At 34.4% G+C, this 24,772-nt stretch overlaps 3 protein-coding genes across 6 annotated transcripts; 2 read left to right on the top strand and 1 right to left on the bottom strand.

Annotated features, from left to right (window-relative positions):
* Positions 1-5,421: 5,421 nt before the first annotated feature.
* Positions 5,422-13,430, top strand: LOC112800326 (vacuolar protein sorting-associated protein 35A-like). Of its 2 annotated transcripts, none has more exons than XM_025842550.3 (21): positions 5,422-5,827; positions 5,962-6,058; positions 6,214-6,337; positions 6,785-6,970; positions 7,355-7,442; positions 7,622-7,678; positions 7,784-7,873; positions 7,976-8,098; positions 8,815-8,949; positions 9,057-9,173; positions 9,456-9,695; positions 9,792-9,857; positions 9,991-10,080; positions 10,476-10,565; positions 11,218-11,307; positions 11,557-11,625; positions 11,708-11,788; positions 11,930-12,037; positions 12,123-12,226; positions 12,525-12,638; positions 12,714-13,430. In XM_025842550.3, the coding sequence occupies exons 1-21, from the start codon at positions 5,738-5,740 to the stop codon at positions 12,937-12,939; spliced, it is 2,385 nt and encodes a 794-aa protein (XP_025698335.1). In that variant the 5' UTR covers positions 5,422-5,737; the 3' UTR covers positions 12,940-13,430. The 2 variants fall into 2 exon arrangements, with proteins under 2 accessions (XP_025698335.1, XP_025698336.1); XM_025842551.2 differs by having other exon boundaries at positions 5,462-5,827; positions 7,543-7,678.
* Positions 13,431-15,510: 2,080 nt separating this feature from the next.
* On the bottom strand, positions 15,511-18,021 carry LOC112800331 (rac-like GTP-binding protein RHO1). 2 transcript variants are annotated; one of them, XM_025842555.3, is made up of 8 exons: positions 17,797-18,021; positions 17,292-17,554; positions 16,967-17,054; positions 16,769-16,878; positions 16,617-16,680; positions 16,162-16,226; positions 16,018-16,083; positions 15,511-15,928 (listed from the first exon to the last, which is right to left on the bottom strand). In XM_025842555.3, the coding sequence occupies exons 2-8, from the start codon at positions 17,388-17,390 to the stop codon at positions 15,827-15,829; spliced, it is 594 nt and encodes a 197-aa protein (XP_025698340.1). In that variant the 5' UTR covers positions 17,391-17,554; positions 17,797-18,021; the 3' UTR covers positions 15,511-15,826. The 2 variants fall into 2 exon arrangements, with proteins under 2 accessions (XP_025698340.1, XP_072092722.1); XM_072236621.1 differs by having other exon boundaries at positions 17,292-17,605; positions 17,797-17,959.
* A 1,251-nt stretch (positions 18,022-19,272) lies between these two features.
* LOC112800325 (beta-galactosidase 13-like) lies at positions 19,273-24,632 on the top strand. Of its 2 annotated transcripts, XM_025842549.3 has the most exons (19): positions 19,273-19,555; positions 20,119-20,214; positions 20,328-20,440; positions 20,544-20,610; positions 20,695-20,787; positions 20,895-21,038; positions 21,125-21,219; positions 21,297-21,402; positions 21,509-21,593; positions 21,725-21,843; positions 21,925-22,089; positions 22,178-22,356; positions 22,471-22,577; positions 22,668-22,777; positions 22,880-22,987; positions 23,069-23,170; positions 23,289-23,434; positions 23,621-23,966; positions 24,073-24,632. In XM_025842549.3, the coding sequence occupies exons 1-19, from the start codon at positions 19,373-19,375 to the stop codon at positions 24,196-24,198; spliced, it is 2,490 nt and encodes an 829-aa protein (XP_025698334.1). In that variant the 5' UTR covers positions 19,273-19,372; the 3' UTR covers positions 24,199-24,632. The 2 variants fall into 2 exon arrangements, with proteins under 2 accessions (XP_025698334.1, XP_072092721.1); XM_072236620.1 differs by having other exon boundaries at positions 23,621-24,632.
* Positions 24,633-24,772: the final 140 nt, after the last annotated feature.

Raw genomic sequence — 24,772 nt, forward strand, 5'->3', positions numbered from 1 at the left:
GAGAATTGAGTGAATCAACCCTAAACACTTGAGCGACTAAAGCGTATACACATTTGATGAAGAGTTCGATTAGTCAAATTTATATTTTCTCCTGTAATTTTTTCTTGTAAATTTGTACATTTTTTTTAATTTAATTCAATTGTAGATTTAACTTGACTGTGGTGGCTTGAATTAAGCTTTTAGTTTGAAACATAACCCGACGTAAAACATTAGCTAGATGAATTCGTTGTTATCCATTTTATTTGTTGTGTTACACAAACATTTTCTTATGCGATAAAATACATACTTTGAATGCTTATTCTATTTCATATATTTAGTTGACAAGTCATAAGAAATTATATGCCCGCATAATACAAAATAGAAATATAAACAAATAAATAGGACTCATCTCGTGTTGTTGAGAGAAATATAGTTTGCTTCGTTGGATCAAGCTAGTGACCACAACTATGGTGCTCTTCTGGCTGACATTTGGGTTTTGAGGCATCGAGCATGGACTGTGTCTAACATTCTAACTGCCTATTGTGAACTGCATGGACTCATGGGTGAGACTAGGGCAGTGTTACCGACCCAAAAGAATCACAAGACTAAAGAAAAATAATTATTTATATTCATAAATTTTGTAATAATTCTGCTACGTTACCAACAATATTTTTGTCAACATCTGCCAACTCTTATTTATAAGTATGTTTAATAAAAGTGTCTTTGTAGATGTATCTAATAAAAATATCTTTTTTATAGCTGTATTTAATAGAAGTGTCTTTATAGATATATTTTTTGGATGTGTCTCTTTATATATGTGTTTAAAATATAATAATTAATTATTATTGGCAATAAGTTGGCAGATAATATGTTGATACCTCATACTTTTTCATTTTGTAAATATTAACAAAAATATTTATTAAACAAAAACATTAATATTATATTTATAAAAAATGAGTTTTGTGTAACACAAATACTTAAATTTTAATTTTTTAATAAAATTTTTAAATAATTCTTACATTTTATCTTCAATCTCAATTCTATTATTTTTTTTCTTTCCAACTTTTTCATTTTTTAACAAAGATGCTTCTTTTTCTTCATGCACCACTGCATTGTATTTCTTCTTCTCGTTGTCATTTTCAATCGCCAACACTAAGTTCAATTGATTTGTGGTACTTCCTTTTTTCTTCTCCAAAGCTTCAATTACAGAGTCGGTGGAGGGATTCTTCTTTAAAACTTTTTTTTTCTTTTATCCTTTCCGGTATTATGGGGTGCGAATATGATATTGTTAGGGATTTGAATTTGTTCATTTGATTCCTAAGAAGGTTGAGTGGGATTTTTCCAAAAAGAATTATTGTCAGAAAATAAAAAAGCAAGGGCAATGCCTGCTTCCAGCAATGCGGCGGTGAAGAATGAGGAGAAAATGCTAACAGTGGGGGGGTGGGGGGAGGAAGGAGCTAAGTTGATTTGGAAAAAATTCTTTAATTTTTTTGTCTATTGTTTGAATTTGAGAATATACTGAGTCATAAATTCGGGTTTAGGTAGTAAAAAAAATAATCCTAAAATTGACGCGACGAGACAGAACAAAGAAGCACAATATCAACCTCAAATATGGTAAGAGTGGGAATCGATCCCAGGTGTAGCTTAATATGAGGCAAATTGATTTGTCACTCACACTTTGTCTCAACTACGTCTGTAGTGGGTTAATTAAGGGAGTTTGATTTTTTTTTTTTGTGTATTAAAGGAGTTTGATTTTGGTTTAAAGAAAATGTGTTAGTTGTTGGATTTTTTTGACATATTGGATAAAGTTTTTGTTAAGATTGGACTTTTTGTTGATTATTGAGTGTGGAAGGATCATTGTAGTTTTATTTTTATTTGTAGGATATATCAAAACTAAATTTTTGTAAGATTATAAAGGATTATCTTAGAATTTGTTTGGGTGTTGTTTTTGCGCGGTAAGTTTTGGGAGAGGTACATCTTGTTCGGACTAAGGTTGAGCTCGTTTCAATTTGGGTGGGATGAAGCATATGTGATATGTCGATTTTCAAAGAATGAAGGCGGTAAAAATCTGTAAAGACACTCTAATGTTCAAGTCAAAAAGAGTGTGAAATAAATATAGTGCAATTCAGAATGAATAGTGTTGAGTTTGGAAAACTTATGTCTAATTTAAATGATGATCAAACATTATTAAAACATTTATTAGAAAAATGTTAATTTGATATTTGCTTCAAATTGTTTGTATGATGGGTGTGTTAGTGTGTAGAAAATTAAAATGAGTTTCCTATTAGGTCAAAAGGCAATATGAGCTCAACTTGTTATTAATCAAGCCTTGTGCAAAATTAATATAAGTGGCTATGCATTGAAATGAAAGAAAGAAGATCCAAAGAGGCCCATGTCACAAGCGCACTAACCAATATTGAATGATCAAAAGAAGGAACCCAAAGGTTTTCAAAGCAAGCCACGGTTACCTACTACATTGTGGAATGGAATTCAAAATTTAAATTGATTAATTGTATGCATAGGTAATCGAAACTGAAAACTAAATTAGGTTTAATATTGCATTGAAAGCTTTGTATCTTCTCTCTCCTCTTTCTTTGCATTCGGTCATATCATTAGTCAGAAAAGAAGATGGAATAAAGAAGAAGTTATCAGAAGAAAAAGTAAAGTAACAGAGAAGCCTATGGAAGAAAGGTTATGAAGAAGGAAGATCTGAAAAAAGGCATGGCAAGATTTTTGCCATTGAAGGCAAGATTTGAAGAAGGGCTTTAAGATTTTCGAAGTCAAAAATAGAAGCAATCCGCCTCTGTCAGAGAGGAAGATTTTAGTTGCAAAAGTTCACTTCCATTTTTTGTTCATCAAAGAAAGAAAGTAGCCGCAGAGCTACACGTAGGAAGAAGCAAAAAATAGAAAGCAAGGAGCTGTCCTGGGATAGAGGTTCATCAAGGGTTCAAATTCATTTTTGGGGCCAAAGTCAAGATGAAAGGCTCAGATTGAAGAATTTTGGTGAAAAGGGTTGAGAGAGGTACATGTATGTTGGTTTTGTTTCGGTTTTCCCTCTCTCTTCTCTCTGTTCGAACCACTGCTACTCTGGGTTGGAGAAGAATTTGCTTGGTTGAATTGGTTTCAACCTTGGAAGCTTTCCCTTCTATATTAAGGGTGAACGGCCAAGGGTTGAGATCAAAGAGAGAAAGTGAAAAGCACAGATTTCTCATAGCTACTTAAGCTTCCTGAGTTCTTCTCCTTCAAAGATGTTCATTTTGTTTTCTTTTTCTTAGTATTATTTATCTGGGTCTCATGGTAAAAGACAAACATGGTGAGGTTTGTAAGAAAAAGCCAGTGAGAGGAAAAATGCAGTAATCAATATTAGAAAAAAAAGTCATAGATGTCTCAGAGTTTCTTTGTACATCTGTATGTTGTGTTTCATGATCTTGTGAGAATTCTCTTACAAGTTAGGTTAGCACTTTGCGGTTGAAAGCTAGGTTTTGAGTCCTAATCAAATTCAGATTGGGTGTAGAATATGGGTTTGTCTCTGATAGGGTTGGGTAGATCCTAGAAAAAGTATTGGTGTTTGTAATCTTGTAAAAGATAGTGAAATTCCATCATTGTTATGATAGAGACTGGATGTAAGCTGTATTGCACTTAACAGCTGAACTATGATACTTCTTGGTGTGATTCTCTCTTCTCTGCTTCTTCTCCGTTTCTGGTTCGCAGGAGACAAAATGAAAATTGTCTCTCAACTTGTTACGAGACAAAACAAAAATGTCTCTTAACTTGTTAAGAGACAAAAGTAAAAATATCTTCTAAAGTTCTTTTAAAAGTGAGAAAGTAATTTTTAGTAAAAAGGGAGGCTAAGATTCAACCCCTCTCTTAGTCATTGATTACTATAAAAAAACATATCTTTTTTCTATAGAATTTCTTTTTTATATAAAGTTGTTACACTATAGGTGTTTACTTCATGGACCTACTATTTCGGTAATCACTTTTAAATATTTGCAAATGATTCCATTATAGCTAAGATTTCGTACAATTAAATAGGCACATTTTATTTGTTTTCACCGAAGTTTCAATTTATAGATGTATTTGAGTTGAGTTATAACTAACAAATCAGGTGTCATTAAGTTGTAAAATTTTTTTTCAATAAAATTTATTTTTTTATTTTTTAGTGTATTTAAAAAAATTTAAAAAATAAAATTAAAAAACAGAGATGGATCCAGGAATCTAACAGTGGAGGGGCCGAAAATTAAAATATTATATAATCAAATATAATATTATATATTTGATAATAGATATAATTATAATTAATTTTTTAATTTAAAAAATTAATAAATATTTGTCAAATAAAAGAATTATCTCGGTTCTTATAATTTTTTCATAATTTTTTTGTTGTTTTATATCTAATAAAATATAAAATTATATATTTTTAAATATTTTATTAATTAATTTACTTTATTAAGTATTTATGTGACACTAAGTTATATTTTTATGTTTTATATCATTAAAAAATATGACATATAATAATATAAGTTAATTGCACTAACAATTTTGTTATGTGAATTTAAAATATATTAAAGTATTTTTATATAATAATAGGGATAAAAATTAATTAAAAAAGAATAAAAAAACAACTAAATAAAATTTAAAAAATAATATTATCATAAATAATATTAAAGTATTTTATATGATTATAAATGTTAAAATTAATCTTAAGAAAAGAAATGTAAAAAAAGAAATTTTGAATTAAATAAAAAATACAAATAATATATTCTAAAAAATACAAATAATATAAATATATGTAAAAAAATTTAAACCCTATTACATAAAGAATAATAACTTTTTTTTATCAAAAATAAAGATATTCGAACCCACAACTTCTTAATTGAGTATGGAAAAATTATGTCATTTGAACTATAGTTCATTAGCAAGAATAATAACTTTTTTTATTATTACTATATTATTAAATTTTATCCTATACAAGATATCTATTATAATAGTATATGAACTTTTAAAATTTGTTGGGAGCCAAGACCACTACTCTCCCCTTGAATCCGTCCCTGTTAAAAAACATATTTTTTTAACTATACATTATTTCTTGAAAGATTTTTTATTTAAAACAAGATGTTTTTAAACATTATAAATAAATAAAATTTTTATGTTGTGATATCCAATCATAATTATTAAATAAAATAATATTTTTATATAAAATATCTAAATATAAATTTATTTTTGTCCCCTTAAAATTTCACCCAAAGAGGTGAAACAAGTCCTTATTCATGCATAGCCTTATTTATCCTCGGTAGCTATTATTAAGATAATTGTTTAAGCAATAAAGGAATTTGTTGATGGTTCATATTCTAATTTATTTTGGTTCATATTCCTCTTTCTTATTTTAAAAAATTGCATAGTTTTATAAAGATTTTCTGAATTAATAATGCCTTATTAATCATTTCTTTAAAAAAACAATTTAATTCATTATTTTAAAATCAGAGTATTGTTAATCTGTGTTTTCTTCTTTACCAAAATTAACCCAACTCAAAGCGAAAGAGCTAATAATGGTCAAAGAGGGCGAGATCAAGAGGAAGAAGCATATTCTCCATTACGTACATCCCAAGCGGGACGCAAACACTCACAACTAGCTACCACGCACACACTCCTTCCACCGGCAGTTAGAGGGATCCAACAACCCACCCTCCTCCCTCAAACTCCATCACCACCACCGCCTCCGCCGCCGCACACAGTGAGGAAAAAATAAAAATTAACCATGTTAGACGGAACCGAAGACGAAGAGAAGTTTCTCGCCGCCGGAATCGCTGGCCTTCAGCAGAATTCCTTCTACATGCACCGCGCATTGGTAACTACTCTTTTAAACCCTAACCTCTCTCTCTCTTTGCCGCTTCTTCTTCCTTCTGTTCCACGCTAAATCCAGATTCGCCTCTTCGCAAATTAATCGCAATTCCTTTGGATCCAATTCCGATTCTATCTCAGGACTCCAACAATCTAAGAGATGCTCTCAAGTATTCCGCTCAGATGCTCTCCGAGCTCAGGACTTCCAAGCTTTCTCCTCACAAGTACTACGAACTCTGTCAGTTTTTCGCTCTCAGAACCCCCTTCACTTCTTTGATTTTTTGTTTATTTTCATAATTGGATCCTGAAATTGGTTATGCTGTTTTTTAATTGCGACCTTTGCTGTTCGTAATTTGCGTATCTATTGTGAATTTTTTTTTGGTGGGGCTTTAGACATGCGCGCATTTGATCAGTTGAGGAAGCTGGAGATGTTCTTCGAGGAAGAGACTCGTCGTGGTTGCTCCATTATTGATCTCTATGAGCTCGTCCAGCACGCCGGCAACATTTTGCCTCGACTGTAAGTCACAGTTGTTAGTTATTGTCTTTGCATTCATCTATTAGAAAATGCTTGTGATAGGACATTGTTCCCGAACGGTATCTTCTCTATTATAGTCACCATCGTGAAAATGTCTAGTTAGTTATGTATTTGATAAGCTTCACTTTTTTTTTTCAATTACTAATTTGAGTTATGTGCAATACGGCTGATACTTAAATGCTGATTTCTTCTAATTGCTCGTTGTTGGGTTTGATATTTCACAACGGTGAAAATAATTTCTCTTGCTAAGAAAACCAATGGCAAGTAAATTTCTGATTATTGCCTTGACATGTGTTTTACTAGTAAGCTGTCACATCAGTTTTGGATGAGAAGGGTTTTAGGTATTGAGGTTGCAGTGGTTTATGCATTATTTCTTTCATATTAATCTGCTTCTCACATATGATGTTTTAATTGTACAATCATGATCAGGTATCTCCTCTGTACAGTAGGATCCGTGTACATCAAATCAAAGGAAGCTCCTGCCAAGGATGTTCTAAAGGATCTTGTGGAGATGTGTCGTGGTATTCAGCACCCTGTTCGTGGACTCTTTCTCAGAAGTTATCTTTCTCAAGTTAGTAGGGACAAATTGCCGGATATTGGTTCTGAGTATGAAGGGTAAGCATTTTTTTTCCAACTTTGAAGTTATCGGAACAGAACAGACTAGGTGTTTCATGATATTTGCAATTTAGTTGATCATTCATTGGCTCTCTTTTGGCATGGTCATTTCTTTTGGTTTTGTCCAGAACAAGAGTCTAATCTGAATCCAATTTAAACTAGTATCTTACTGGTCCCTGCACTTTTGTGATGTTGATGATGATTTTAACTATTAGTGTGATTAGAGTATTGGGTCCTCCTTTTTGTTTATTTTTATTTGTTTCTCTTTCAAATAGTGTGTGTTTTACTTAGATATGGGGCAGTGGTGTTGTCATTCACTTTATTTTATGCTGCACCGATTTGAGATTGAACCAGATACGTGAATGTCTACTCTGTTATTTGTAGGGATGCTGATACTGTATCTGATGCTGTAGAGTTTGTACTCCAAAATTTCACAGAAATGAACAAACTTTGGGTGCGCATGCAACATCAGGTTGGTTAAATTGCCTGCAGAGTGTTTCTGCTCTCATGTTTGGACATGCATGTCGTCACAATAGTTGCATGTCATGAGGGCATGATTTCTGGTCACGCAGGTTTAGTAATGCATGTGAATCATTCATACTCTTAGCTGACCCTGAGTTGAGGCTTGCTGTCGGGCTTTCTGGTCTGCAGGGGCCTGCCCGGGAGAAGGAGAAACGGGAGAAAGAAAGGAGTGAGCTGCGCGATCTTGTAATATCTGAAGCCTGTAACTGGTTTAGTTGGCTGCAATGGGATTGTATACATGATCAAATGCTTATAGAAGGTTTTGCTTGCTTCTTTATCCTTATTTGTTAGGTTGGGAAGAATCTCCATGTTCTCAGTCAGATAGAGGGTGTTGATCTTGATATGTACAAAGATATTGTGCTTCCCAGAGTATTAGAGCAGGTCTTATTTGTTGCTTTGTTATTTCTATTTTGTTTGTCAAAGACATAATTCACTTTTTAACTGGATTTTTCTTTTTCCCTTGTGCTTGATTATCTTTGACAGGTTGTTAATTGCAAAGATGAGTTGGCCCAGTTTTACTTGATGGATTGCATAATTCAAGTCTTCCCTGATGAGTATCACTTGCAAACTCTTGATGTATTGTTGGGTGCTTGCCCTCAGCTTCAGGTTAGTGAACTTGGTTAAAAACACGAGGTTTTGTTCAATAAATAGAGTTGCAAAGAAGCTCCAAAAATGTATCAGCAAGATGATTACCCATAGAAAGATTTGACTAAACAGCTACAAAATAGCATGTGGACCCTCAATTTTTTAAAAACTGCTGCAGATGTTTCTGTAAGTCGATGCTGTTCAACTTGTAACTTGAGGAGTAGCTCATTTGGCATCTCCAAAATTTTACTTAATAATGTGATATGCAACAAATGGAAGCCAACCTAGTGATATTCTTAATGCATTTATTTGCAAATTATCTTACGGCCAATAAAGTATTTTGCATCAAATTCTATTTTCAGGATTTATGTTTTGCAGGTCTACAGAACTCAAAAATACCAGTTAACTTGTTTTAGTAAATTAGCATCTGCCTTTTCTGAGTGCTAGTTGTTACCTTTTATCTTGAGCACTAACCCCTTTAGGGAACCATTGTACATTACCTGTATTGTTTTAATATGTAGGCATATGAATGAATTTTACATCTAATAGTTTACAGTTGCTCCCCCATCTGGATCGATTGGAAATGTTTAAGCAAATGCTTAACAGTAGCTAATGTATATCTTGTTCAGAATTATGACATTATCCAAAATATATACGACAATTTTATGGTGTAAATCCTGTATGTATCGTCACTAAGTTGCTTTTTCATTTTTCTTTCTTATTATCTTTTCCCATAGCCGTCCGTTGATATCAAGACAGTACTGTCTCAATTAATGGAAAGGCTTTCACATTATGCTGCATCAAGTGCAGAGGTGTTGCCAGAATTTTTGCAAGTGGAAGCATTTGCCAAATTAAGCAATGCCATTGGCAGGGTATATTTGGACTTTTTGGTTTAATAAATGTCAGATGTTGGCATCATGCAGTGCCAACACGTGTGTCTCATTGATTGTGAAATACGAGGTCTTCCATTGTTATGCAGGTGATAGAGGCACAGCCTGACATGCCCACTCTTGGAGTTGTAACTTTATATTCATCTCTTCTCACATTCACTCTTCATGTTCACCCGGATCGACTTGATTATGCAGATCAAGTCCTGGTATGTTTCCATTCAAAATGGTTGTGTGCATGCATGTTAACTGCTCTTCTTACTAATTCATTTGATCAAAATTCAGCCATTGTCATTATTTCCTTAATTTGTGGTAATAACTAATAAAATACTTTAAAAAAGAATGAAAGAAACAATATCTTTGTTGAATTTTGTCATAAAATAGCATTATTGCATTTAATGGACAAGAACACTGTTCCTTTCATGGCAAGAAAAAAAAAAAATCCTTAATTCTGTCAAGGTCATGTCCTGATTGTATGTACCTCTTGTTAGGGAGCATGTGTGAGAAAACTCTCTGGCAAAGGGAAAATTGAAGACAGCAAGGCAACAAAGCAGGTTGTTGCTCTATTAAGTGCTCCATTAGAAAAATATAATGATATTATGACTGCCTTGAAGCTTTCAAATTATCCTCGTGTACTGGAATATCTCGATGTTCCAACTATTAGGGTCATGGCAACTGTTATTATTCAAAGCATTATGAAAAATGGAACTCGCATTTCTACTTCAGACAAGGTATATAGGTTATTTAATTGTCTTTTTTTTTTTTTTCATTTCACTTTCTTTTGTTGTTGTTGTAAGTATCTTACTACAACATTGCTTGGATTCTAGGTTGAAGCATTGTTTGAATTGATAAAGGGGCTTATCAAGGATTCTGACGGGACCTCAAATGACAAGGTCATTTAAGTTCAACAGCTAGTCATCTAGGGATATTTCTTAAAATCCTGGTTATTGTGAAAACACAATCCTTATTTGTTGGATCCTTTCTCAGTTTGGATTTTTTTTTAATCCCCCCTTTCCTCCCTTTTAGCTGGACGAAGATGACTTCAAAGAGGAGCAAAATTCTGTTGCCCGCCTAATCCAGATGTTTTATAATGATGATCCTGAAGAGATGCTTAAGGTGAATATACATGCATTAGCATGATGATAATTATGCTCATTTTTTCTGCCTGAAAGTCCATATATCTTTCTAACTGCAGTTAATAGTTTCGTCTGATTTCACTTCCTTCTTACTGTATTTTTTGTATTCATGCTGCTCGTGGGTTTTGCCCTTGCAAGTACTCAAATAAGTTTTTTACTTGCAAGCTGGATCTGGTGGCGAGTTAGTTTGTCACATTGAACTTTTCACCTTAATAATAAGTTGATAACTGTTCCTGGGCTCCTGTGAGTGGAACTTGTTATCTGTATTTTACTGTTATTATAGTTTGTTTTAACGGTATTTGAGATGAAATCAGTGAGTGGAAAGTTCAGCTTTTACTTTATGTTGTGTCATAATAGTTATCCACTGAATTGCAGATCATAGAAACTGTGAGGAAGCACATATTGGCTGGAGGACCAAAACGCTTGCCTTTCACTGTTCCACCTCTTGTTTTTTGTTCGTTAAAGGTTTGGTTGATCATATTGATTAGTTGTCTTCTTTTGTTATACCTTGTTTTCTGCTTAAACCGTGATGAATTGATGATGCTGTAAACAATAGCATAGATTAGATACCAAATTGAAAACCATAATGATAACAATAATGCGGTTGTGAACTAGTTGAGGATGGCTGGTGGAAAAACCGAATCACTTAAGCATTTTGGTGGTTTCATTTATAGGTTGGTTGTAACATTTCATTTATTTTATTAGATAATCATTTTGAGGCCCTGAAAATGCTACTAAGGCTTCTTATCTCACGGTAGATAGTGTATTTGGCATTGGCATTCTATTTGAGAACTCTGATAAACGGGGAAGCGCTGCCTAGCAAGCTGCAAGTTGTTGTCATATAACAGAAATTGTGATTTTTGTCTTCCTTTCCATTGCTAGATGATGAGAAATAATGGGAGCTCCATTTCTCATTCTGATTAGGTGGCATACATAACAAGCCATAATATCAATCATGCCAAATTACTATGACAACTATAAATTATCTGTTCATGCTCTCTTGATTTTCTTCATGAGAATGGCTGTTTTTGTATTTTGTATTTTTTATTTTTATACCTTAATTTACAAAGCCAAATACAAGAATTAATGCAGTATATATACTGTATTATATATGCAGTTGGTCAGACAGTTGCAAGGCCAAGAAGAAAATCCTTTTGGAGATGATGCATCAACAACACCAAAGAAAATTTTTCAGCTTTTAAACCAGGTAATTTTTCCCCCTAGAATGATTGGTGCTAGCCTAGTTGTACAATATGACTGAATATTTATTAATGTCGAGGGTGTGAGATTTGTTGGCGTTTTAGTATATACAGCAACTAATCATCCTTACAATTGAGTGATGTTTACATCTTATCTATTCTCTGCTTTGGCCTTTTGTTGAAGTTCAAATTGTTAAAATATTATGGGTTCATAGTTGGTCAATTGGTCTGCTGATACTTGTTCCTTTTTGTCTCAGATTATCGAGACTCTGTCCGGTATACCTGTGCCGGAATTGGCATTGCAGTTGTATTTGCAATGTGCTGAGGTACTGGAATATTCTTGGAGCACATCGAAATGGTATTTTGTAACTATAATACTAATATTATTTTGTTTTACCTTTCCAAAAGGCTGCAAATGACTGTGAGTTGGAACCCGTTGCTTACGAGTTTTTCACCCAAGCTTATATTCTATACGAAGAAGAGATTTCTGTGAGTCCAAACTATCTCCATTCCCTCCCCACATTCCTCTTCTTTCCCTTGTCTTTAGGGTAATTTCAGAAGAGAACCTTTCACATTGATGCATTTTATGGGTTACCCATGCTTAGTTATGCTTTTCCATTGTCATACTAGGATTCAAGAGCGCAGATCACGTGTATCCATTTAATAATAGGAACTCTTCAAAGGATGCATGTCTTTGGTGTTGAGAACAGGGATACTTTAACTCACAAGGCCACAGGGGTGATTATTTATACTGATATTTAAATAATGCTCATATATATTCTTCTACTAAATCTTAAATTTATTGTGCCTTTTCATTGGATAGTATTCAGCAAAGCTTCTGAAGAAGCCAGATCAGTGCCGAGCTGTGTATGCATGCTCACATCTGTTTTGGGTTGAAGATCATGATAACATGAAAGATGGAGAGAGGTGTGTTTCTATACGACATCTAGGAGACTTCGAACTCCTGATGAATTATTGTGTTTAAAATTTTTTAAGCATTTTTCACAGTGGTGGTTTATTTGAACTCAATTAGTTTTAGGTGAATTTCAGTGTTTTACATATCCTAAGTTAGTTGTTAAGATTGATTTTAACCAAAATATGTGGCAAAGGCATACAATACTTGGCCATGGGGAATGGTTGAAGAGAAATATGGGAATTAGTATATAAATTTATCTTTTGTGATCCTTAATTGTTTTTGTTATGTTCATACTTATTTTTGGACCAGAGTCTTGTTATGCCTCAAGCGGGCTTTAAGAATTGCAAATGCTGCACAACAAATGGCCAATGCAGCACGAGGTAGCACTGGATCAGTTATGCTCTTCATTGAGATATTGAACAAGTAAGATTGCTTCTGTAACCTTACTTCGCGTCACTTTCTTGTTGCTGGAATATTGATGTGCTGTGTGTTTACAAGGTATCTATACTTCTTTGAGAAGGGGAACCCACAAATCACCGTTGCTTCAATCCAGAGCCTAATTGAGTTAATCATGAACGAAATGCAAAGTGACTCTACGACATCAGATCCAGCTGCTGAGGCTTTCTTAGCTAGTACTATGCGATATGTACAATTCCAGAAACAGAAGGGTGGTGCAGTTGGTGAGAAGTATGAACCCATCAAGTATGAACCCATAAAGGCTTGACGCGCAGGTTTGATCCTGTTAGATTTGGAACTATTTGATCGTGGGATGTCTAGTGATTGTTTTCATTTATCTTTCGATTTCAACTGTGGGCCCACAAGTTTTGGTGTTCCTGATATTTTCTGACAGCAAAAACACTCGGCCATTTAGTTAGGATCAAGATGCACTATGTAACTCATGAGAGAATGAGTCGTTATTGAACTTTTGGTTGATCCTTTTTCAGGCCTTACATCAATTAAGAGAATTAGTTCGTAGTACAGTCGCTAGATTATTCCAGTTGTGCAAAAGGTTTACACGAAGTCGTGGTTGTCTAGTTTAGTCTACAGATTCAGAATTACTGTCCATATTTATGTCATTTGCGCTATGCACTATGGAATTGTGGATACCGTACCATTCTATTTTTTTTCGGTGGACTGGATACCATACCGTTGTTAGTGTTTGCTTCTTTGCCTAGTTTGTATTGGAATGGGCTAATAAAGTTTAGTCGAATGTAATTTTCTTCGGTTCCGCTACGTTACCAACAGTATATCTGCCAACTTCTGCCAACTCTTATTTATAATTGTGTTTCATGAAAGTGTGTTTATGGATGTGTCTAATAAAAATGTCTTTTTTATAACTGTGTTTAATAGAAGTGTCTTTATAGATATATTTTATGGATGTGTCTCTTTATATATGTATTTAAAATATATTAATTATTAGACACATCTACGAACACACTTCCATAAAACACAAATATAAATAAGAGTTGGCAGAAGTTGGCGAATAATATGTTGGTACCCTATACTTTTCCAATTTTCTTTTTCTTTTTCCTTTCTTTTCTCCTTTTTTTTAAACTATTATTATTATTTGTCTAGTTGTCTTACCAGTGGGGGGGAATAGAATGGTGGATGTATTTGGGTCATTGGGTGAATGTCAAACTTACCTTATCTCTCTTGTCAGTTCTCCGCACTAAACTAGTATTTATGCTCGGAATAATATTACGGAAATGCATTCTTTTAAAAATAAAATGAGCTAGTTTTTTAATTTTTTATTAAGAAATAAAAAATTATTATCTAACGATGTAATAAATTCTAAAGATTTTATCAAATTATACGTGGAGGGAGGAGATTCAATGTTGTCAATAATGTCATACCATACGGGTGAAGTTTCTACATCGTGAATTACAAACAGCTAAAATAACCAAAATTTTGGGTCGATCGGCGGGCGGTTTGTCAAATGATCAGGGGCAGGTCTTTGGTCGAACAATCTGTCTGGGTAGCACGGCAAATGGTTGGGTCAATAGGGTCAATCAGCGTGCATTTGCTTTGTTGTTCGACCGACTGTGTGTCACTTTGCTGTCAATAGGCAATCTATCCGGTGATCGGTCAGTTGGTTGGCCTATATTGGTCATGGGATGGTCGTTCGGTATAGGTCGACGTCAGCCGATCAAATAGTTGGTTGTTGTTAGTTACGCTCATTTCCAATCAAGGGCAATTCGTTGTCCAGATGTCGCTTGGCAATCTATGAGATTGCTAATCCGATGGTATGTCTGTTAGCATATGGTCGACTGACGTTGTTAGTGTGCGAGTCCGTGGGACTGTTGTCCTACCTCTCAAAATTCTTTTTGCATCAATATATAAAGGATTTTTTTCATTTGATATAAAAATAGAGATAAAAAGGATAAAAAAAATTCTTTAATTTTGGAGGAAAAACTATGTCATGACACATTTTGATTATAAAATGTAATATATAATGAATTTGATTAGATCATCATACCAAAATAAATAAATAAATAAGATTGATTGGATGTTAAGTTCTACATTAAATTAAGATGGTTCATGATACAAGAAATTGAGGGAGAGGTATTCTTATATACTCAGGAATTTAGTTTATGATTTTGTCCATTAAATTTCAAAAGAGGGAGGGAGGGAGGGAGAGAGAGAGAGAGAGAATAACTTCATTCTATAAAGTAAATAAAATTTCTCAATTGAGCAACATAATAATGCAATCGAAGATGTATGATGAAATTGTAGGTTAAGACAATAAAAGGAAGGCGATTAGTTTAGCAGTCGACTATTATATGTTTGGTTCCAATGTTCCATGATGGTAATCAAGTCTCTAATAACACGAAAAATACCTCTACACATTACATCAAATGAGTTTGTAATTTGCTCAGTGCACGTTACATACTACCTATGAAGCACGAATACTTCGCTGAGTTGTCGTGTCGGACACATTTCGGACACGACACTCATCGATACACGTGTCTGTTGTGTCCAACTGTGTCTTAATAAAAAATAAAAAATAAAAAAATTTTTGCCGGAAAAATACAGGGTAAAGAAACCCCAGCGGCATCACCATTCAAGGTAGGTGTGGTAGCTATTTGGTGCAATTTTCGTTGAACCATTGTCCATTGAACATTGAACATTTGGGCATGGTTTGGGTATAATAAGGGTGTCGAGTTCTTTTTATTATCGAAAAAGAAAGGATGAAATTTCTCATGCAATGCAGAGGGTGGAGTTTCAACAACTCCCAAAAGAAGAAAAAAGAAAGAGCTCCATAAGTCTAAGTCTTCCCCGGATGGCAACTGAATTATAGAGGTGGAAATACAAATAATTTAAATATTAATATATATCCAAGCAAACAAGGCGTTATCCTTAGTGGGATATTCCAGTCTTTGAATACATAAAATCAAAAGGTGGGAATCATAAAATGCAAATTTGACTATTAGAGTTGACAATAATTCCAAGAAAGCAAAGCAAGTTATACTCAAGGAGATGTAGAGTATTTGTCGGACGAACACCCACATACTCTTCTTCAACAACAAAAGAAATGATTGATGAAAATGAAGAGGGGCAGGACAATGCAGGTTGGTTGAACATAGGGCTGTCAAATCTTTAAACCTAGCCAATCACAATATCGAACACGCCTTTTGTCCTTTACCCTTCTTTTTCTTCTGCTTTGGTGGTTGAAGCACAACTCTTATGGCTGCATCAAACACTGCCTTCACATTCTGCAAAACACAAGTCAATTTCAAACTCAATTAGCATATTAACCTTAGGAGTGGGAAATAAATGTCAGAAAAAGATTCAAATTATGTACCTCCTGTGTTTTAGAACTGCATTCAATGTAAGCTGGTGCATTGATCAGCTTCCTAAGCTCCTCGCCCTTTAGGGGGATCCACGTGTCAGATTCGATTTGTTATATAACCAAGCAAGATTCAAAAGCACCAAAAGCAATGTTTACCTGAGCATTGGTAATGGGCACGGCACCAGGATGGTCTATGCAAAACTGCTTATCATCCCGAAGATCTGCATCATTGCAAAATCACAAAATGAAACTCTCACTTTTTTGGAATTTGTTTGGAGAAAGGGCCAACCTGTCTCCATTTACGCTGTACTAATGAAAGTTATGAAACCAACAGCCAACCAGAAACATCAAAGCATTGACCATAACTGGGTTCATTCAGATAATCGAAAGTTCCAAAGAAGTCAACATCTATTGCGTATGCATTATGAGAGGTTTAAGTTCTCATCCGATTTCATCATGTTCATAGCACAAACTGTATACATTTAAAAAGAAATAAACAAATCCTAAACGCTCTGTGATTCACGTAACATACAAAAACATGCTTGAAGGCAGCATCTAACAAAATCACAACATCACGATAGCAATATCACATTAGATGGTAATAAACTAACCGAGCTTCGTGCCAACCAGAATTATGGGGACACCAGGTGCATAATGCTTCAACTCTGGAATCCACTGGAAATGAAACATGAACATATTTATCAACAAATATTCATAAACACAATAAAACACAAGGAACACAATATCAGTGCAAGATAAGTACCTTCTTGGAGACATTCTCATAACTAGCCTTGCTTATGAGAGAGAAAGCCAATATGAACACATCGGCACCACGATAACTCAAAGGTCTCAATCTGTTGTAATCTTCTTGTCCTGTTCCCCAAATAACACAATAAATCTGGAAAGAACTTCCCAAATCACAGATTTCACACATTAAAATAACTTAATTATGCAACATTACCAGCAGTATCCCACAAGCCCAGGTTAACAATGCTTCCGTTGACAACCACATTTGCACTGAAATTGTCGAACACAGTTGGCACATAATCCTGTTCCAAAGCAAATTGCAGTGTAAATAACATTCAAACAAAATATCACCAATCCAAACACTTGAAAGGAATATTTAAACTCATTCAAAAAAATCATCATTTTTTATATATAAAAAAGTAGGCAAGTTCCATGGCTAAATTTCATAATTTCAAAATTTCATCACCACCCTAATACACCCAAAAACTAAATTTTCAACAAACAAAGAAAAATGCTGAAGACATGGAAGAAGAAATCACCGTTGGGAAGGTGTTGCTGGTGTAGGAAATTAGCAAGCATGTTTTTCCCACAGCTCCATCCCCAACAGTTACGCACTTAATGAACTTGGAAGCACTCATCTTTTCACCTTCTCTCTCACCAAAACCCCTCCAACAAACAAAAAAACGATAGCCTCAGATCTTTCACCTGAGGAACCAATGAATCACACAACCACACACTCTCTCTCCCTCCAATTTCACCTTCTCCTCCTCCACGTACTTTATCTTCTGCTTCAATTACGCATCTGTGCAGAGCAAAACCAAAATGCACTCACAAAAAGACGAAGAGGAAGCAGCTTCCATGAATGAACCACGAAATTTTCAAAAAACAAAAGAAAATACCGAACCCTAATCGTTAGGTAAAATGGGTAAAAAAAAAGAAAGGAAAATAGGAGAAATGTGGAAACCCTAACCCTTTTGGAGGAGAAGGAATTAAAAACGGTAATGGGTGTGGTGGAGACAGTGAAGAAAGAGAAAAAGACGAAACCTTTTTTTGGCCGATAAATTTTGCAGTTGAAGCGTTCGTTCGTTCACCCAATTCACCAACAAACTCGTAGCACTTGTGAGTTGTATTATTTATTTATTTATTTACTTACTATTTTTTGGTAATAAAAATTATTTATTTAGTTATTTTGGTAATAATAAAAAATTTGTCATCTTTTTTACAACTTTAACATGACGTTTTAATCGGAATAAATTTCGGATCCGGCCGGACTCAAATGAATTTGTGGCCAGGGACAGTTCATATTTTTGTTTGTTTTTAATTTTTATTAATTATTACATTTTGAAACTTATTTTATTTCAAATGAAAATGGAGGGAAAAGAATAAGATCGAATTGAAAAAGGGTGATGTGTGTAGGTGGATGATAATAAAGGCCAAACTAAAGAGATCCGTTAACTTCAAATTGTGCTATGCTTTTAGGCTATTAGCTTTATTTTGAATACAAACTTTTTGGTCAACAGAAAAGAATCTTCAACAATATTAGGTTAAAATTTGATGGAGGGAACTAGGGAGTTGAAAGTTAGGTTCAATCAGTTTAACAAGCATAGTATTGAGCTTCTTCACAATTTTGCTTTATTTACTTTCAACAAATCAAAATTTAAAAAGAGTGGGACATGCAATTTTTATTCATCTTTTTTATTTTTAAGCCTATACTACAATATATTTAACTTAGTGCGAATCTCAAATAAGTTATAGATTATAACATCATTGATTTACTAAAGATGTCATATGAATAAGAAATATTAATCGACAAAATTTTGTCTATACTATATTATTGTAAATTAAGATAAGTGATCATGAAAATTTGTAATTCTAAATATTTATGTGTTTTTTTTATATAAGATTTAGATATTATATTTTATATTAAGAAATATTAAAGGGAGTTAATTTGAGGTTTTAGTGTTAAAAAACAAAAGATAGAGAATTGACTTGTGTTAATTCAAATATAACTTAACATTTTTTATATTGACATTTTATCACTTTTAAATTTTTATGTATGATGTATTTTTACACTTTTAATTTTTATTATTAAATATTGCTAAATATTTTATAAATATTTATTTTTAAATGTTTAAATAACACGATTGCAATTTCATGCTTCCTATGCTGCCTTCAAATACAAATAAAATGAAACGAAATGGAACAAAAAGCAATCAAACTGCTTGACTAAAAACTTAATCCAGAAACAACAATATTTCAGGTGGGGATTTAAATTCCACGTGTGATGCAGAGAAGCCTCAACCATTCCAAAATTGTATGTTTTGACCAAGTCAGATTGTCAACAATAGCTAAATGTGAATTGGACAAACAAACTGAAATAATTGTCACACACACACACATTAGAAGCACCGAAATATTCTCCTAAGTCACATAATTGAAGGGCTAATCCGTGAGTTTTGATTACAATATAGTAGTGTTAATGGATGATCCTTCACATATACTCAAAAAACATAACATATCCTCTCCTGTTATGCACAAATTCTCTATGTTAGAATCTGAATTAAATGAGTTGTGTTTGAAGTTTTGACCATTTTTTTTGGGAGAGCTTTTTTGTTATGATATGATGTTGACTATTACAAGTAGAGGTTTGTTTCTCACAGCACTTGTTACACAGCTTTTTGTCTCAGTTGTTTCAAATGGTCCAGCCAAGGGTGTTACTTATGATGGGAAGTCATTGTTCATCAATGGCAGAAGAATGCTTCTCTTCTCTGGTTCAATTCATTATCCTCGTTGCCCCCCTGAGGTACACATAACACATGCATATTTGCCATATTGTCTATGTATATATAATAATGTCACTCCTATTTTTGATTAATAAACGAAAGAGAAAGTATAAGGAGCCAATGAAATATTTGTACAATGTGTACAATTGAGGTTTAGGGAGTATTAGAGATATAACCATTAGTATTACCTTTTCCCATCAGTTGAAGCTTTTGAGATGAGTGGTATTATGACATGGTATTAGAACTCTAGATCCGAAAGGTTAAAAGTTTGATCTTTGGTGAACCCCAAAATCAGTTTAAGCTTTTTGGGATGAGTGGTTTCGTGACCTAAGATGTTTATTATCCCCATTACTCGGATGGTTATTCTGGATAGTATGAGTAATGTTCATTTTGTAACTCAATAGCTCATTGTACATATTGTACACTCAAACCATTGGCTCCCTAGCAGTACTCTAAACGAAAAGTTATACATATATATTACATAAATTCAATAAATGCGAGTATAATTTACTTTTTAATTTTGACAAGGACATGGAGACTTACTATATGTTTCATTTGCTATACTTTCATCTATTTTGATTAGATGTGGCCAAATATTTTCAAGAAAGCCAAAGAAGGAGGGCTAAATGTGATTCAGACTTATGTCTTTTGGAATATTCATGAACCAGTACAAGGCCAAGTAATCATGTCTAAAGTGTTTAAGTACAAAGTTTGTGTAAGATTATTTTATTAATTATTCTTTTAAGTATGCTAATTAATGCTAATAGATTAGTGTTTCTTATCCTATTGCAGTTCAATTTTGAAGGAGACTATGATTTAGTGAAATATATAAAGACAATTGGGGAGAATGGTATGTATGCAACACTTAGAGTTGGGCCATTCATAGAGGCTGAATGGAATTATGGGTATGGAATGAAAGTTTAGTTTCTTAATTCTAACTTAATGATTGAAATTACTATATAATACCATTGATGCTCTTCTCAATTTGCATTGTTGGCAACATTTCAGAGGATTGCCAGTATGGTTAAAACATGTTCCCAACATTACATTCAGATCAGACAATGAACCTTTCATGGTAGTTGCTCTAACTTGTTGCTTTAAGTCACAGAATTTCTTCCTGAAATAGCATAAATGAACTTGATTGTATTTGTATATGCAGTATCACATGGAAAAGTTCACCAAAATGATCATAAAAAAGATGATGGATGAGAAGCTTTTTGCCTCTCAAGGAGGTCCAATTATTTTGTCACAGGTTAACAATTGAAGTGAGAATTAAATTGAAGTTCAAAAATAATAAGTATGTACCTTTGATCAGAACACAAGCTTTACATTTTCACTGCTGTTTTTCTTCTTTTTCAGATTGAAAATGAATATAACACAGTTCAAAAGGCATACAAAGAACACGGAACGGCGTATGTCCATTGGGCGGGAGACATGGCTGTTGGCCTAAACACTGGAGTTCCATGGATTATGTGCAAGCAATCAGATGCACCAGGTTCAGTGGTAGGTCATGCAGTTCCTCTATGATGGCTTCTTTTTTATCTTCTGAATGAAAAATTGATTGGAAGAAATCAACAACGGTTGCGCAGATAAATACTTGCAATGGAAGAAACTGTGGAGATACTTTTGTTGGCCCCAACAGTCCTAATAAACCAATATTATGGACTGAGAATTGGACAGCACAGTAAGTGTAACACTCAAGTGATGACATTAAAATGGTGCTAGGTACTTTATTCATTTGGAATCACTATCTCATTACAGGTATAGAGCATTTGGAGATCCTCCATCACAAAGAACTGCTGAAGACATTGCATTCTCCATTGCTAGATTCTTCTCTAAGAATGGAACTCTTGCTAACTATTATATGGTGAATAGCGTTTCAGTAATGGATGTTGCAAAGTTTAGCTGTGAAACTTAGAATCCAAAAAGATTTCCATTTCCAATAACACTTTTGTTTATCTTTTGCTTGACAGTATTATGGTGGAACCAATTTTGGACGAACAACGTCGTCTTTCATAACAACTCGGTACTATGATGAAGCTCCTCTTGATGAATATGGTTAGGCATGTTGGACTTGGACCCTCATAAAAATTTTATTTTGGTTGCTTTAGATTGCAGAATGAACCTTTATTTGGCACTCCATAATTCAGCTTTCTTCATGTCTGAGGTGCATTTGTTTGTGAATTTAGGACTGCAGAGGGAACCAAAATGGGGGCATCTGCGAAACTTGCACGACGCTTTGAAACTAAGCCAGAAAGCTTTATTGTGGGGAACTCCATCACTGCAAGAGTTCAGTGATGATACAGAGGTAGGCCTGTGAACTATGGAGTAGTTTACATCAGTGTCTTAGGCTGCATTGTTGCTTATTATGGGAATTCTTTGTTTGTAGGCCAGAGTTTATGAGGGGAAAGGAAACACATGCACTGCTTTCTTGTCCAACAACAACACTTTATTGGATGCAACTGTGGAATTTAGAGGAGTCAAATATTACCTGCCGCCGCGTTCTATAAGCATACTCCCCGACTGCAAAATAGTTGTCTACAACTCAAGAATGGTAGTATACACGTTCATGTTCTCATCTTCTAAGTTGTGAGCTTGATGCCAAGCTAAGCTTTAGTTCAATCTGATTCAATTTTACTTAGATTGTTTCCCAACACAATGAAAGAAGATACAAGGATTCAAATATTGCCAATAATCTCCAATGGACAATGTTCAAAGAGACCATTCCTACCCCAGATACTTCTCCTCTTAAATTTGTAGAGCCTTTGGAGCACTTCAGCACAACCAAGGATGATTCTGATTATCTATGGTTTACAACAAGGTAAGTGGAAATCCTTACCAGAATATCAAGAAATGGTTCTGAACTTCTCACTGGATTGACTTGCCTTTCCTTTCCTTTCAATGAATCTGTTGGTGTTCTTTCTCCATGGCGCAGTTTAAAGTTGGACGCTACTCAGTTAAACTCGGCAACTGGTCGCCTGGTGCTTGAAATAACATCCCTTGGTCACCTTTTGCATGCATTTGTGAATGGTGAATACATAGGTAATATTCTTTCTAAAGAGACTGTCCTCTACTCCAGGGCCTCATCTTCAATGTGGCCTTGACATCTCTCAATTTGCACTGTCATCATAGGATCTGGGCATGGGACCCTTATACGAAAGAATTTCGTCTTCAAAAAGCCGATATCCTTGAAGCCAGGAATAAATTACATATCAATCTTGGGTGCAACTGTTGGGTTCCCTGTAATACTTTCATAACTTCTTGTTGCCTCATTTATTATTCATTCTTTCCTCTCAAGCAGAGTGGTCTAGGAACTCAAAACATGTCTTTCTTAATCACTCTAGGATAGCGGATCCTATTTGGAGCACAGGGTCGCTGGTGTGCGCGCTATAACCCTGCTTGGCCTTAAAACTAGTCCTCTTGATCTGTCGAGAAAAGGATGGTCACATAAGGTGTGACAATAAGTACTTCACATGCACACAATTATTCCCTAGTGGATAGTTTTGAGACATAAAGTTACAATTGTGTTGCAGATCAGCTTAGATGGCGAAAAAAACAACATTTTCACAGAGCAGGGTTCTCAGAAGGTTAAGTGGACTAAAGCCGACAAGGGGGCGGCTCTTACATGGTACAAGGTATTCTTGTTTGGTAAAACATGATCATGTAACAAAGGAGAACATGAATTTGAAATCAAAATGATAGGTAAAGAACCAATTTATCTAATGCTTGAAATGTATGTTCCATCAATAACAGGCTAACTTTGATGCTCCTGAGGGAAATGACCCTGTTGCTATTCAAATGGAAACCATGTCCAAAGGCATGGTTTGGGTTAATGGAAAAAGCATTGGGCGTTATTGGCCATCGTACCTCTCTCCTCTAGGAAATCCTTCGCAGGGCATGTCAGTAATGTGCTATATAATATTACTTCCACCCACTTTTAAGTGTCATTTTTTGGATGTATTTGGAAACTGTTTCCAAATGCAGCCGAGAAATGACACTTAAAAGTGGGCAGACAGAACATGCAATCCGCAAGATATACAATAACATGAAACCTAAACTCTTATTTCAATATTTTTTGTTCCCAGATATCATATCCCAAGAGCTTTCTTGAAGCCAAAGGAAAATCTAATAGTTGTATTAGAGGAAATGGGAGGGAAAGTAGAGGGTATCAAGATCCAAACCGTCAATAGAGATACAATTTGCAGCATAGTAAGGGAAGATTATCCACCAAATGCGAAGACATGGAGGAGAGAGATGGGTGTGGTAAGCACCAAAATGAAGAATCCAAAACCAACAGCAAACTTGGCGTGTCCTGAGAACAAAATAATTACTCACGTTGAATTTGCAAGTTATGGTGATCCGGTAGGCGAGTGTGGACATTTGTTCCCTGGAAACTGCACTTCACCAAATAGCCAGAAGGTGGTTGAACAGGTAAAACAACTTAACCAACCTTTATGTTTTTTTTTTTTTAAATTTTACAACTCGCATGCAGGAATGCATTATATTCAGATGAAACATTCTTCATGTCATTGTGCAGTATTGCTTGGGAAAGGCAAAGTGTGCTGTGCCCCTGGACAAGAATATATTTGACAAGCAAGGAAAATTATGTCCAAATAACTTAAAGACTCTTGCTGTTCAAGCACACTGTGGCCACCAAACCTGATGCAGCAAAGTGGATGTGGATCCTCAAAAGTAAGATTCTCATTTTAAAGGGTAAATGAGGAATTTCATCATTGGATCAATAAAGAGAAGATGAGTCTTGCTTCTAAATTCATTGATCCAAAGGTAAAATTTGCTTACTTTATCCTCTAAAATGATATCTTCGCTTCAAAAGATCCTTGTCCACAGTGAATAGTCTATGTAAGGTAGGCACCAGGAGGATCAGAAAACAATGTCCAACACTGGTCTGACATTTTTACATGCAATCTTTTTGCAGATTTAGGTAGTCTATATGAATCCTTTTAGCCGTTGTTATGAGGCTATAATGTGATTTGGTTCATCACAGGCTAGGTAGAAAAGTTGGAAATTTTTGTCATGGCAAACCAGCAAATGTAACCATATTTCTCAAGAATGATAACCAATTATAATATTTATTTACTTGTGTACATCACAGTTCTTTTTCTATATTATCCACTTGAAATGAACACTGCCTATTTCCAAACACCACAAAGAATATGCAGCTGTAAAAGTTAGCTTCTATTAGAAACTTTGCCGAATCTTCATGACATTAGAATTAA

This window comes from Arachis hypogaea, chromosome 5, assembly GCF_003086295.3.
Source record: "Arachis hypogaea cultivar Tifrunner chromosome 5, arahy.Tifrunner.gnm2.J5K5, whole genome shotgun sequence".
In the NCBI taxonomy this organism is placed as follows: domain Eukaryota; kingdom Viridiplantae; phylum Streptophyta; class Magnoliopsida; order Fabales; family Fabaceae; genus Arachis; species Arachis hypogaea.